This window comes from Atta colombica, unplaced genomic scaffold (assembly GCF_001594045.1).
Source record: "Atta colombica isolate Treedump-2 unplaced genomic scaffold, Acol1.0 scaffold121, whole genome shotgun sequence".
Classification (NCBI taxonomy): domain Eukaryota; kingdom Metazoa; phylum Arthropoda; class Insecta; order Hymenoptera; family Formicidae; genus Atta; species Atta colombica.
This window is the reverse complement of record NW_017259208.1, coordinates 913,515-928,032: the sequence shown is the minus strand read 5'-3', so window position 1 is coordinate 928,032 and position 14,518 is coordinate 913,515. Positions and strand designations below refer to the sequence as shown.

The window sequence follows — 14,518 nt, the reverse complement described above, 5'->3', positions numbered from 1 at the left end:
ACTATATACTATATTATTATACTATATATTATTATACTATATTATACTATACTATACTATACTATACTATACTATACTATACTATACTATACTATTCTTGCTGAGGAGGATTTCAAAGAAAGTCGAAACGTTCAAAATAAAGAAGACATCAATCCAACATCTGATTGTTGATTGTTCATCAAATAATTGCACCGTTTCATTGCTGACTCTCATTAGCCTATTATATTTATCTTTTTGTATTGTTTAAAATTCGAGAGTTCTAATGTAATTGTTGTTATATTATACTATACTACTATATTTATATATTTATTACTTATTTACTTATATGTATAAGTATATCCTATCATATGAACATGACATAAGAATCAATCGGAATGCGGAAAATGACAGATTAATTGGAATTAATGCCATTTTTTAAATTCTCTATAACGTCTAGAATTGCATACTTGCAACATTTTCTATGCATAAATATGTCTGATCCCTCCCGCCTCCACTTAACCAAATTTTAATAAATAAATTATATAATGCGCTATTTATGCGCTCTCAAAGTCCGCAAAAAATTCATTTCGTTCAGCTAAAAAAGATTTTTTTGGAGAAGCTGAGTAGGCTATCAGTCAGCCCTTCCATGTGTTAATAATCAATTTGGAAAATCAAATACACATGATTTATGCATTAATTTATGCGTTTTCATATTCACATAGTTTCAATTTTTGCGCTGCAACCCTTAAGGAACTTTTCTCTTAGAGCAAACAATAATATTATCTAAGTCATTAAGAATTGTGAAAACATACAATACATACTTTAACTGTGCAAAGTATATTTTATACGCTATGAATTCATAGAATGAGAAATTACAAAATAACACTAAACTAATTTATCCTAGACTCCTTTAATTGAACAAATTTAGAAATATATATTAGGTGTACTTTGCTTCCGCCGTTTTCCTATAGATGGCTTTAGCGATAAGTGGTGGTCGAAATAAATAGATCATAGACGTCATACAATAAACTTGGGCATCTGTCAACATAACCCCATAGAAACATTAGTCGATTTGTGTCTGCATCATAAAGTTATTCTCGATTGAAAATGTCAGTTTACGAGCCAAATTCTCGTCATTTGCGGGAGGTTTTAATTTTTTGCTTCAATATGAAGAAATCTGCGGCTGAGGCTCATCGAATGCTCTCAAATACTTATGGTGAGGCCGCTATTAGTGAAAGAACGTGAGTTTCAACGCTTCAAGAACGGTGATTTTGACGTCCAAGGTCATGCTCTGTATTTGGTGGGACTAGCTCGGCGTAGTGTATTATGAACTGTTAAAACCGACTGAAATAATCATAGGCGATCGGTATCGAAACGCAATTGATGCGTTTGAGCCGAGCATTGAAAGACAAACGGCCGCAATACAAGGAGAGACACGATAAAGTGATTTTGCAGCATGACAATGCTCGACCCCATGTTGCGAAAGTGGTCAAGACATACTTGGAAACGTTGAAATGGGAAGTCCTACCCCACCCGCCGTATTCTCCAGACGTTGCTCCCTCTGACTATCACTTGTTTCGATCAATGGCACACGGCCTGGCTGACCAGCACTTCCGGTCTTATGAAGAAGTAAAAAATTGGATCGATTCATGGATAGCCTCAAAAGATGACCAGTTTTTTCGACGCGGGATTCGTACGCTACCCGAAAGATGGGAGAAAGTAGTGGCCAGCGATGGACAATACTTTGAATCATAAATGTATAACCAGTTTTTTACAATAAAGCCTCGAATTTCGGAAAAAAAACGGCGGAAGCAAAGTTGTACACCTTCTCTTCTTAATATTAAAAATATAAACCTTGATTTTGGATGTTTTCATAATTTTAATCTATTCATCAGCAATCTTTTCCCCTTAATACAACGGTTGGATTATCTGTATTACATTTTATATATTTCTGAATTCATAGAAATCCATGTAAATTCTAAATTATTCAATTAAATAATTAATTGATTTATAATTTTAACGGCTCTGTATATCGTAGCAGATTATATATTTTTGTGGGAAAAAAGAAATTGTATATTTTCATTTTTAATGCAAAAAATATAGTAAATTGCAGGTGAAATGAACAAATATATGTAAATTGATACACATTTTGATTGAATCTTGTACATTTTTGCCGTTTGATTGGTATAAATTTTTTTTTATTCTGGCAATACCGAAGAAAATTAAAAGATTTCGCATTAGGATTTTCAACGTACACGACACAAGGGACCGTTATTGATTGTCGATTCACGAACGCGGCGACTGGCGGGTGAGAAAAGCGAATTACCTACTCTTTGCTTTTGCTGGTGAGGTTCGGGGAAGAAAGGTTTCCCAGGTACTTAGGACTAGCTATAACACACAGACACATTGCACGTCCGGCGCACCGGTGCACCGCAGCCGTTTTCGTTTTAATTCAAGTGGCACGGCTATTAGCACTCTGTGGAAAAAGGCAGGAACCCGCCGCGCCTGGCGGTATGCAACGGCCGTTCGTCTCGTACACAAGTGTAACGGGCTGACAGTATAACTGCGATCCGTGATGAAGTCGACCCTGTGCGTGTATCCAGACAAATATTGTCCGCATTGTGGAAGGCACGTGATAGACGAGACAGGGCTGCTTTTAGATACATATCGTTCGATTTTGTTCAATTCGATTTGATCAAGTGATCCTGCATTGATGTAATGTTGTACTTACATTTCTCCCTGTAAAAAATCTCTCTGCTCGAGATTATTCTGAAAACAGCATCGGGTGTGAGAAAGTAAATTAAATAAGTAAATTTGAATAAGTAAATTAAAAGATAAAAATTAAATTTCTCTTTTGGATAATTATTTATTATTTTATCATTAGGTATTAGTGGTTTTAGAAAGGAGAAATGAGTGTTACTTTAATATGTAAGTTTACATGATAATTTAATTAAACAAATATTAAATATTAAATATAATAGCTTTTATATTATTATATTAAATTTTGTGTGTGTGTGTGTGTGTGTGTGTGTGTGTGTGTGTGTGTGTGTGTGTGTGTGTGTGTAGGAAATTAAAGAAAAATTCTAAGAATATATATATATATGTAAAACAAATAAAATTTTTTGGAAAAAATTAGTATTAACTAAATTTATAGAATTATTTTCTGTGGACAGTATCATAATTTGTTTTTAATTCATAGGATATAAGAATATTATTATATTCTCTTATAGTTGAATTTTTTAAGGTTTATCGTAACAAAATGGAAGATAGTCACTCCATATATAATTCATAATGTAAAAGTTATTATAAAAGGTTTTAAAGAGCTTTAAAAGCTCGCTAGATTGCCAAGTTATAATCGGTGAAAAAAGTTTGCAAGATTTTAATCCCATTTGCCTTCGTGATGCATTTTATTTCACAGAAAAAACTCACATGTGCATATTACATGTATTTTAAAAACAAGTAAATAGGGAAAACATTCTCTCATAAATATTTCAATATTTTATCTCCGGATCAAATATGCTCAGGATTATATTATAAATCACGCATTAAACAGAGATATGGGATATCATCATAAAAAAATATTATTTTTGTATAAAATGTTTTTAAATTTTGATATATATGTAGTAGATTAAATTACAGATAAAAAAATTATATATAGATAAATGATATTTCTATTATTTTTAATAACCTATTTTCAGAATTGATATAGAATTGTGTCTCTTTCTCAAAGAATTATATTTTTGATATATTTCCAAAAAAATCTTCTGATGTGTGATTAAAAAATATAGAAAAACAATAATTAGAACATTAGAAAAAGGTTAATGAGAGTCTACGCTGATGTAACAGCGAAGAGTTAGGAGACGTAGATAATACTCAAGTGTTGACGGTTATCTTCATTTATTATAACGTTTTGGCTCACTTTGAAATCATCTTCAACAAAAATAGAATATCTTATTGAAGGTAAGTCACTCGCAGCAAAAATGCAGTAATCAATACGCTATATAAATTATTACCATTTTACTGTTAGTACAATAATTAAAAATCGTGATAATCGTGTGACTCATCTCAACGGGAAAACAAAGAAATTCAAACATTGATTCACAATTTTCATGTATAATATAAATTAATTTGTGTTAAGTGAGCCGAAACGTTCGATATAATAAATGAAGACAATCGCCAACATTTGAGCATTATTTACATCTTCTAATTCTTCTCTTACATCAACGTTAGACTCTTATTAGCCTTATTCTAATGTTCTAATTATTGTTTTTAAGATTGAGAATCCTTATTGATATTTTTATATATTTATGTAATTGGTTAAAAAATATAGAAAATAGACATTTAAAGAATATTTACTTTGCGTTTTTGTTAGAAATTGATTATTCTTCTTTTTATTGTAAGAAGAAAAGAATCAGTTCTTTAAAAAAATTTCTGAAAAATGAATGGTAATAAATTAAAAAAACATTTAATAAAGTGATTTTCTGATGTTATAAAATGGAATTATTTCTTATCAAATCTTTTCAATCGGGATCAGTTTGAGCTTCAATATTTTTCGATAAAACTCTCGAAACGTTATCGAGAAATGTTAAGAAAATATTTGCTTTTAGAAAAAAATCTTTCATTAGAAATTTTCAAGTTTTTAAAATTCTCTGCAGTTATCTTCTTCAGGAATACAAAATAAGCGAGTGGAATAAAAAAGAAATAACAAAGTACATAGAAGTAATATAAGAGGAAGGAAAATTAAAGTAATTTTCTGAGTCTTTGATATTAAAACTTATACGGAATTTTTTCTTGTTGCAGAAGTCGAGGAGCGCTTCGGGAAGGCGCGCGGCGGTAAATTAGCGCGTCGTGCGCGCTCCTTCAAGGAGGACTTTCTGGAAAAGCTCTCCCACATGCGTTCTCCTGGTAGCGGCAGCGGTGGCGGTGGTGGAGGCAGCGGAGCGGCCACGAGGGCCGCCTCGCCCTCGTCACCGCGTACGCCGCGTGACAAGAACGCCTCGGGCTCCAACGACTCTGGCACCGCTCTGGATAAGAATCCCCTGCGCGACTTGCACATCCACGTACGGCAGGTGCAGCTAGCATTGCTTCATTTTCGGGATGTCGTATCCAAGAAGAAGCTCGAGATGCTGCCCGGGAACGGCACAATTGTCCTTGATACCGTTACCACGATACACAACGCGTTAAAATCTTATCTGCTCTACGAAAACAGGTGATTATTTTGTATGCAAAATAGTTTCATTACCTAATAGTTGCTTTATAGGAGAATATAGAAGAAGTAAGTAGAACAATTTTTAAAAAGTCAGTTTCATTATTTTACTTAATTTATTATTCTACTTACTAAACAATATGATTCGATATTGTGTTTCATTTTATGGAGAATTTTGTTTGAATGCTGTAACTTTAATAGCGAAAAAGAAATATCTAGATTTAGATTGCAGTGTAAGAAAGAATTGATTAATCACATTTTCTCGATTCTCTATCCTGGTACTTGCAGTTCCACATTGGGATCTGCCACGAATCAAGTGTACCAAGCGTTAGCGCAATTGCTGAAACTCTGCGACGATGTGCTGCTGCATGGTGATCAATCTTCCGCTTTGGACACCGAAAACGTGACGCATGTTATTGGACTGGTCGAGGAAGCAGTAAAAAATCTAGTAGCTCTGGCGCATGAGAAAATCGCTAATAAGCAGAAACCTCCGTCTGCTACAAATAATAATAGGTAATTTTGTAGTAATAGTGAATTAAATTTTAATACAATATATCTCGAAATAGCGAAAAATCGTCATCAAAATAAAAATAGTATATTTTAGAAGTAAATATAAAATATGTATTAATTATATAAAATATGAATTAATGCATTGATAAGATAGAGCTGGAGATTTAATAGAAACAATGTAGAAAATAACATCTAATTATAACATTAATGATGATATGAAATTTTAATAAGCTTGATATATAATGGAAAGTTATATGTGATTGATTATTAATTATTATTTAATATGAAATGCTTTCACGAATATTATAAAGTGTACATTAATATTGAAATAGGATTTCATAATCTTTGATATTTCATATGAAGATGATTGAAGGATAAATTATAAATAAAATCAATACAAAATTTGCTCAAAATCCAATATAACTCATTATAAATTATAGAACTTCCGGATATGGGTCAGAACTAACACAAAGAAATTCTCTACCGGATATACCGTTGACACCAAGAGAACGACAGATCTTGGAACAAACGGCAGCAAGTAGTAGCTTGGTTCGCAGCTCGCATAGTTCCGAGTCGATTTTACGGGATTCTAGTCCACCCCCGAAACCTCCTCTACCTGACAGGTAACATTTGTTTCGCTATAAAAAGGAGAATAATAAATTACTTGTCACTAGAAGTTGAACGTAGAAACGCTCGATCCCTTGTAGAACAAATGTATGTTTGTCGGAGGAAAATAGCTCTTCTGGTACACCTCCTCCGTTACCGCCGAAGAGAAGAATGAGAACTCAACAGCTCCTCGACGAATCAGAGGGTCTTCTGGCATCTAGTCTCGATAGGGTATCCCTTCGAAGTCGATCTCCAGAGGATTCGTCATCTCTTCTGAGCGCATCGGCCGGTAGTTTGGATTCGGCTCTGAATCATTCCCGAGACGAAGATGAGATTCGAGCTATAATGGGACCAAATGACGAATCTTTGAATGACAGTATGGACCTAAGTCTCATGGCTACTATCCAAGGTAATATTCAAATAATTTATACTAAAATGTTTACTTGTAGTGATATCATTCGAGTATTCTACATTGAAACTTTATTTTTAATAATACTGCTTAAATATAATTGTTAATTGTTAAAAAATTTTTATGCTTGTAATAATAATAATAAAATTATAATAATAAAATTATATTGTGTTATATTACATAACATAAAGTATTTTTTTAATGTATACGATATCATTATCGAGTTCGAGATTAGACATTAATTTTTTCGGATAATATTTGAAATAGTACTATGAAAGAATTGTTGTAAATACATTGCCATATACGTAAAATGAATAGTCCATGGTCGACGCTTACTCAGCATATTAGTTTGTCATTCTACTTGCCTTGGTTTCTGTGTCAGTCTACAATCGTTCGTTCAAGCTATACAAATAAATTTCTATTATTTGTGATTAGGATAAATATTTTATTTAAGAAAAATCACGATTATTATGGATCCAAGATTCCCTCGCGCTTTAAATACCCTAGTCATTAATAAGCGATTGAAGTTTATAACGTTAAGTATAAACTATGAAGGTATTTTAGGAATTTTACATAATATTAGATACATAGCGTACTAGTGAGATAATTAATTTTTACACCATTTTTATAAAGTAAAAACTATTATTAATATTTCTTGGGAAGAATGTGTGTATTATTATTATAATATATATTTTTAATATTAAATAAACTGAGTTCGTGTTTGTGGGTTTATTCTTTATATTTGTCATGATGATATTAGATTGCAGATTTTTTGCAAAGTAACGTATATTCTGTATTCTTGTAGGCATGCAAGTTAATGGTACATCAAACTGTAATTGCTGGGATGGTTCTGAAACTAATATACCAAGTACTATGTTGCTAGGTCAACAAACACCTCAAGAAATGCTTAATCCATTTACTGGTGTGTAAATTTTTTATTAGAAATAATCTTTTATTATGAGAATAAATAATTTACTTTTGTGTGTGTGTGTGTGTGTGTGTGTGTGTGTGTGTGTGTGTGTGTGTGTGTGAGAGAGAGAGAGAGAGAGAGAGAGAGAGAGAGAGAGAGAGAGAGAGAGAATTGATTAATCAGTAATATTGGTCAATTAATAATTAAAATTACATATATGTTGCAATAACAAGCTAAGAAAAATTTATTTCAGTAACATAAATTAATAGAACATTTAAAATTATTTATCGTTTTTATTGTTGAGTTACATAACTTTTTTACTCAAGTATTTCCAATTATTTACAAACATTGGAAAAGGAAAAAAAAATGCGATGCTAAAATTATGCAAGAATTCTGAAAATAGTTAGTGGAACAAGTTGCGTAGGTATCATCAACCTTCCAGCCGCGTGAATAAACAGTATCGTATAGATCTTCACTCAAAGCACAGCAAAATTAAGTGAAATAGATTTTAGTGAAAAAAATTAAGTGAATTCTTTTTTTCATTTATCGTAGTAGTAACATAGATATTTTGTGAAATGTCACGTAGATCTAATTTTAGTTGGGAAAATGTTAAAATGTTTTTTCGTAAGAAAACTTCACAACTTTTGTGAATTTATTTATGATGTCTTTTTAGATTCTGAATAAGCTTGTTTTAAATTAATTTTGTTTTAGGTATAGAAGGAAAGATGGAGCGATTATCTACACAAACGCAGGAATCAGGCTTTGTTTCTATGCATTCTCAACGAAGTTCATCCCAAAGTTATACCACCGCGTCCAGCTTGACATCCAAGAGATCGTCGCAGCAGAGCAGCATTAGTTATAATTCTCAATCGTATAGTGCACAGCAACAGTCGTTTTCTCAGACCAAATTATCATCGGACAGTAACGGCTCTATTTTTACACAGAAGACGATGAGTAGTTCCAAAAGTACTATTAGCACGACTAACATGTCTGGAAATGGGGACCCAGCTTTATTAGAGAAACTGGTAAATGTGGGTGTTGTTATGTTTTATGTTTTTGTTTTATTTTTATTTACTTTTATGTGCTCTAAATTTTTTAATAATTTAATTATTTGATGTATCTATGATGTATACAGGAAATGGAATCGATAGTTACATCCGATTCTAATGGAGCGCCTCCAGCATTGCCAGAGAAGCGATCCAAGCGAAGAAAAGAACGACAGCCGTCGCAGTATGATAATGTACCAGAAAATGAGCATTTATCCACTTGCACTTTGCATACTAGTAACGGAGATAGTCTGGATATCAATAAACCACCTCCTTTGCCTCTAAAGAAGCGGCATAGTAAGTAATCTTTTTTATTAATTATTAATATCGGTAATGAGATAAAAGACATCAACAGAATATTTAATAACATTGATAATTGATTGCTTTATTTTTTCACTGTTAATTTTAAGATACACGAATTTTGAAAAATACTGCATTAATAAATACTCCTCGCGAGCTAGTGTAATAATTTTGCATAATTGTAATCTTTATGTTTAATTAATACAATCTATCAATACGCAAATGATTCCAAATAAAATAATATTAGGCATTCCAAATTATCTTTTGATAGTAGATTAAAACTGATGCAATGTTTTGTATCCCCCAGTGTTCCAATCAGTGGCATATTCTGGTAAGTGGGATCCTGCCCACATAATTCAACTACCCCTTCGGCAAACATTTTCACGCTAAGTTAATATCCTATGTTTCACATATTTACATTCCAGGCTTCTCTTGCGGCATGTTTACTGTTCTATTTTTATTAATTATTATATTTCTTTTCTTATCTTTAATATTTTAAAAATATGATATTGTTTGATATTGAGCTTGAATTTTTATTGATAATTGCAGCTTATTCTTGGCTTACTTTTAATTTAATATAATAGATATAATAATGCGGAAGTTTTTGCTATGATGTTGAATATTATACTAATTGAAAAATATATTTTTTGATTGGTATAATCTATAATATCATATACATCAATATATTGTATACACATATTAACACAATGATTAATACCGTTAATATTATTTATTTATTTTATATTGCAATCTCTTTCCACATTTGGTCTACCTAAGATTTTATATTATACATTAAAAACTACATTTTTATTATGTAATTTAAGAATAGATATAATACATTTTTAATATTTAAAATGTGAAAAATTTTGCGGGTTTTATACAATTCATTAATATAGATGAATGAAAGGCAGTTCTAGCGAGTTTATGTAGGCGTGTTCTTTTTCTAATTATTTTGACCTCTCTCACTAATACTCAGTTAATAGTTACATTTCATCAGCTGTTGAAGACTTAAAGTTTAGTTTCCTTTCTTACGTTAAGATAAACGGACTTAAAATTAAAGAATGCAGTGAATACTAAAGTATAAGAATTGTATGTTAATGTGAAGCTTTCTTAATTTGTATACTTTTAATTAAGTCTACAATTACTAGAGCACTTGTTTCTATTGTGCAATAGCACAAATTGAGTGTAACAAGTGGATATAATATCTACAGTTATACGTAAAATGTTGTTTAAAAGATTTCACTTTCATTCCAGTGAGTTTTTCATTTTTACACATCGCTTAATCAAAATAATAAATACACAAGATTTGTTTGTGCATCAGTTTCAGTGTTTTCATGCAATCCATACATATACCCATGTTTTAATATTTTATTGCAGTACACATCTCGTGCTTGCATTTATCGATTGTATTTTAAAAAATCCTTTTTTTATAGAGTAGGTTTTTTATAGAATAATTTATAATAACAATAGTGATTTTTTTTTTAAATGAAATTTATGTTAATTTATTTACTTGCACGTATTTCAGTTATGGCATACATGGAGATGTTCGGGAACTGCTCCCATAGTAATAATGATTTCATCTCTGGTCTTGGTACCCGTCATTCTGTAGCAGCTTACAATTCCATGCAAGCAGAATGGCAGCAACATGAGATGTCTCTTACTACAACCCAATCGTGTTCCTTCATGACACACACTGTGACTGCTCTACACGATAATTCAAGGTATTATTCTATAAGTTATATCGTTTTTATTATCATTATTTACTTTTTCTATAAAGATACTTTTAGCACTTTTGTTAAAGAAAATAGAATCATCATGAGGTCCTATTTTATCTAGCCTTTCTATAACTACGACGCCAAGCTTAGTAGAGACAAATAATTCTAGTCTGCCTCCGGCATTACCACCAAAGAGATCTCGTTCCATTAAATCAAACATTACACCTCCACCAATATCACCAAAACCGACCATTAGCATGCAGAGTATTCATAATTCGGATCCTCTTGTGACGTCAACACCTCTAAAAACGGAGGAACCAATACATGAAAAGAAAGATCCTGCACCTTCCACTCCAGTAAAATTGGTAAACGTTAATGTAATAATTTTACTATTGCGTTTTATTATTATAGAATTACAATTGTATAATAGTTATTAAGTATTAATATGATTGTAATCATTTTATTTCAGAATAATAATGTTATTATGGATACAGTATTATCATCGTCTAGACCTGCTAGTAATGCACTTTCTTCCATATCAGTTGATGAAAATACTCTTGAGCTAAGAGATATTGATCAAGATGATAGCATTTTAGATGAATTAGATATTAGCAAATATTTAGTATTAAAAAAACCAGATGAAGAAGGTCCAGATATACGTGGTGGACATCCGGATGCATTATTAATCCACGCGACAAAAGCAAATAAACATGGTATATACTTTTTCTTAATTCATTAAACTTAAGAGATATAAAGCTTAAAATTTTTATGAATAATTTAATTTTATTAAAATTAAAATATAATTTTTTAAAATATACTTTATTATATTATTTATTTATCTTTTCATGCTGCATAGATGAAAAAGAATCAGGTAATTAATGAAATATTTAAAGTACAATATTGCATATAAAAAATGATAAATATAATAAAAATTATAAACGGATGAATTCAATTTTAATAAAAACAATGCATTTTTTACAGATTTCCTGTATCAAGAAGCGTTTTTAACGACGTACAGAACTTTCATACAACCATTAGAATTAATTCGTAAACTACATAGACGTCATCAACGTTTTTCATGTTCTCCAGATGTTGTTAAACAAAGAGCCGCACGTGAAGCATTTTCTTTACTTGTTAGAGTCGTAAGTGATTTAACGTAAGTAGAGATTCTGTTATCTATATTAATTACGCGCGCATATTCTTATAAGTTTGATTGCGATTTATAATATAACTAATTATTTACAGAATATCTGATCTTGATGACATTCTTTTGCAAACTTTAATGGAATTTGTACAGCAATTAGTGTGCAGCGGAGATCTTACTATGGCCAAAGCGTTGCGAGTTAAAATTTTAGAGAAGCACACTATGAAGCAATTACAAGCAGCACAACCAATTCTCTCGTCTCTAAGTGTTACAACGAAACAAGCTTCCTTATTAGATTTTAAAAGCGAACAGATTGCGGAACAAATGACACTACTTGATGCCGATTTGTTTATGAAAATAGAAATTCCGGAAGTGTTGATTTGGGCGCAAGAACAGAATGAAGAGAGAAGTCCGAATCTTACAAGATTTACTGAACATTTTAATAAAATGTCATATTGGGCACGATCTAGAATATTAGAACATCGATTAGAAAATGAAGCGAAGGATAGAGAAAAATATGTCGTAAAGTTCATTAAAATAATGAAGCATCTTAGGAAAATTAATAATTTTAACAGCTATCTCGCATTATTATCTGCATTAGATAGTGCACCTATTAGGAGACTTGAATGGCAAAAGCACATTACGGAAGGTCTCAAGGAATATTGTGCTCTTATTGATAGCTCTAGTAGCTTCCGAGCTTATAGACAAGCTCTAGCAGAAACACAACCGCCATGTATTCCTTACATGTAAGAATATAAATATTTGTTGTTGCTCAAAAAATACAAAAAGTTTCATCTATCAAGAATATATGTATGTTTCTCTTATTTCAGCGGACTTGTTTTGCAAGATCTTACATTTGTGCATATTGGAAATAGTAATTTATTACCAGATGGCACTATAAATTTCTCCAAGAGATGGCAACAATTTAATATTGTTGAAAATATGAAAAGATTTAAGAAAGGGTAAGTGTTTGCACTACAAATCATTAATAAATCTTAATGTTATAAATATTGTTATAAATATACTATAAATGATTATTATTTTACAGCACGTACTCTTTCAAGAAACACGAACGCATTATGACGTTTTTCAACAACTTCAGTGATTTCCTCTGTGAGGAGGCGATGTGGCAAATTTCCGAGAGCATCAAGCCACGTGGTGGCAAGAAAGCACAGCCGCAAAACTAGAATATACCTAACCCTTTCACTGCCTGCGTCTCGAAAGGTTGAAACGATGAATTAGGAAGTTTATATTTACGTAGGTATATACTTTTTGCGGAAAAAAATAAACAAGAAAAATTCTAGAACGCTCTAAGAGCGGTGAAAGGGTTAGCGAGTCTATCCCTATCCCATTCGACAGCCTCTGTGAGGTTGTCTTATGTATTATTAAATCACGTGAAAATTTTAGTATGCAAAACTGTGAACTCCATATTTAGCACATTCAATATGACACGTTATTTAACATTACACTTGCGAGCATCAATCAGAAATCAAAACGCCAAAACTCGGATTGATTAGAGAAAATTTCGATACGTAAGTAAACTTGATATTTAATCCAGTGCATTTTAAACAATCTTTCCGTTTACTACAAATCAACATAACGTATTTACTAATAACGTATGAGAATATGCAATCTATATACTTAACTACAAGCTGTAACGATGTTTATCATAATGTTAATGAAAGAAACCCCGATCTTCAGCTATTCTAGATATATTTTATTTATTTACCTTTGCTAGTGAATTGTATAAAGTAGTACGTGTTCTTTTTTTTTTCTTTTTAATTTATTTAAATGTGTGTGAACGTCCATTTCTAGCTTTATGTAGGTAAGCGAATTTTTGAGCGTCAACAGAACACTGTTGATTACACAAGGATGAACACCAATTACGTTGATTAATGTAGGGCCATTGTAGTCTCGCGTTTGCGCTCTAGTACGCGCGTATTGGGACACATGGTACGACTGAGCGCAACTGTTACATATACTATTGTATATGATGATAGAGAAAACACTTTTTTGTTGGCAACTGTTAATAGGTCTCCAAGCTTTCAGCTTTAAATCACATGACTTACTTAGCGATTAGGTGAATTAAATATGAACTAAATAACAAAAAATAAATTAAATACGAATTTGATTTAATTTAATAACTTACCATAGTTATATAGATAGTTCTCTTAAAAAATCCCAGTGTAATCTTTTCAAAATTGAACTAATTATTATTATTTATACATTCCGTAGATCAAAGGAAAGAATCAAATTCATTTTTTCGCTATTGAAAATATGCTGCATTTTTGTATTTTTGTTGCTTCTTTTAATATTTAACAGCTATTGATACAGCTTTACATAGATATAAGGTATGAGAAATTTTGCCATAATAATTTAGCAGTTTGCATGTGTCATCTTAAAGAATGAATCAAGTGAATGAATCCGCCTTTTTATCCTTTTCAATTTATTATTTCGCAAAATTATACTTTATATTTTTTTTGTAATAATAGTAAACGCATAACACACACACACACACACACACACACACACACACACACACACACACACCACAATTACAATTTATTGATTCTCAATCTTCATGTTTGATATGCACATGTATAATATCAAGATTTGTAATTGTTAGTGATACCTACAGCAACAAAAAAGGCCTAAACATTTAGTTAACAATTGATGTTCTAGTACGGGTAATA

The 14,518-nt window shown here is 31.3% G+C and overlaps 1 protein-coding gene across 11 annotated transcripts in view; it reads left to right on the top strand.

The window, feature by feature from the left end:
* The window catches only part of LOC108694670 (guanine nucleotide-releasing factor 2), a 78,675-nt gene extending 65,148 nt beyond the window's left edge, over positions 1-13,527 (top strand). For 3 of the 11 annotated variants that reach the window (XM_018204294.1, XM_018204284.1, XM_018204295.1), the window contains 16 exons: positions 4,780-5,188; positions 5,474-5,698; positions 6,136-6,318; positions 6,403-6,710; positions 7,516-7,632; positions 8,332-8,651; positions 8,756-8,963; positions 9,274-9,297; positions 10,492-10,687; positions 10,803-11,058; positions 11,151-11,394; positions 11,538-11,552; positions 11,663-11,837; positions 11,927-12,571; positions 12,656-12,787; positions 12,874-13,527. In XM_018204294.1, the coding sequence (XP_018059783.1) occupies positions 4,780-5,188; positions 5,474-5,698; positions 6,136-6,318; positions 6,403-6,710; positions 7,516-7,632; positions 8,332-8,651; positions 8,756-8,963; positions 9,274-9,297; positions 10,492-10,687; positions 10,803-11,058; positions 11,151-11,394; positions 11,538-11,552; positions 11,663-11,837; positions 11,927-12,571; positions 12,656-12,787; positions 12,874-13,012 (3,596 nt within the window). In that variant the 3' untranslated portion in view covers positions 13,013-13,527. The remainder of the gene's footprint in view (positions 1-4,779; positions 5,189-5,473; positions 5,699-6,135; positions 6,319-6,402; positions 6,711-7,515; positions 7,633-8,331; positions 8,652-8,755; positions 8,964-9,273; positions 9,298-10,491; positions 10,688-10,802; positions 11,059-11,150; positions 11,395-11,537; positions 11,553-11,662; positions 11,838-11,926; positions 12,572-12,655; positions 12,788-12,873) is intronic. The other 8 variants (XM_018204289.1, XM_018204285.1, XM_018204290.1 and 5 more) reach the window with 8 other exon arrangements.
* The last annotated feature ends 991 nt before the right edge of the window (positions 13,528-14,518 follow it).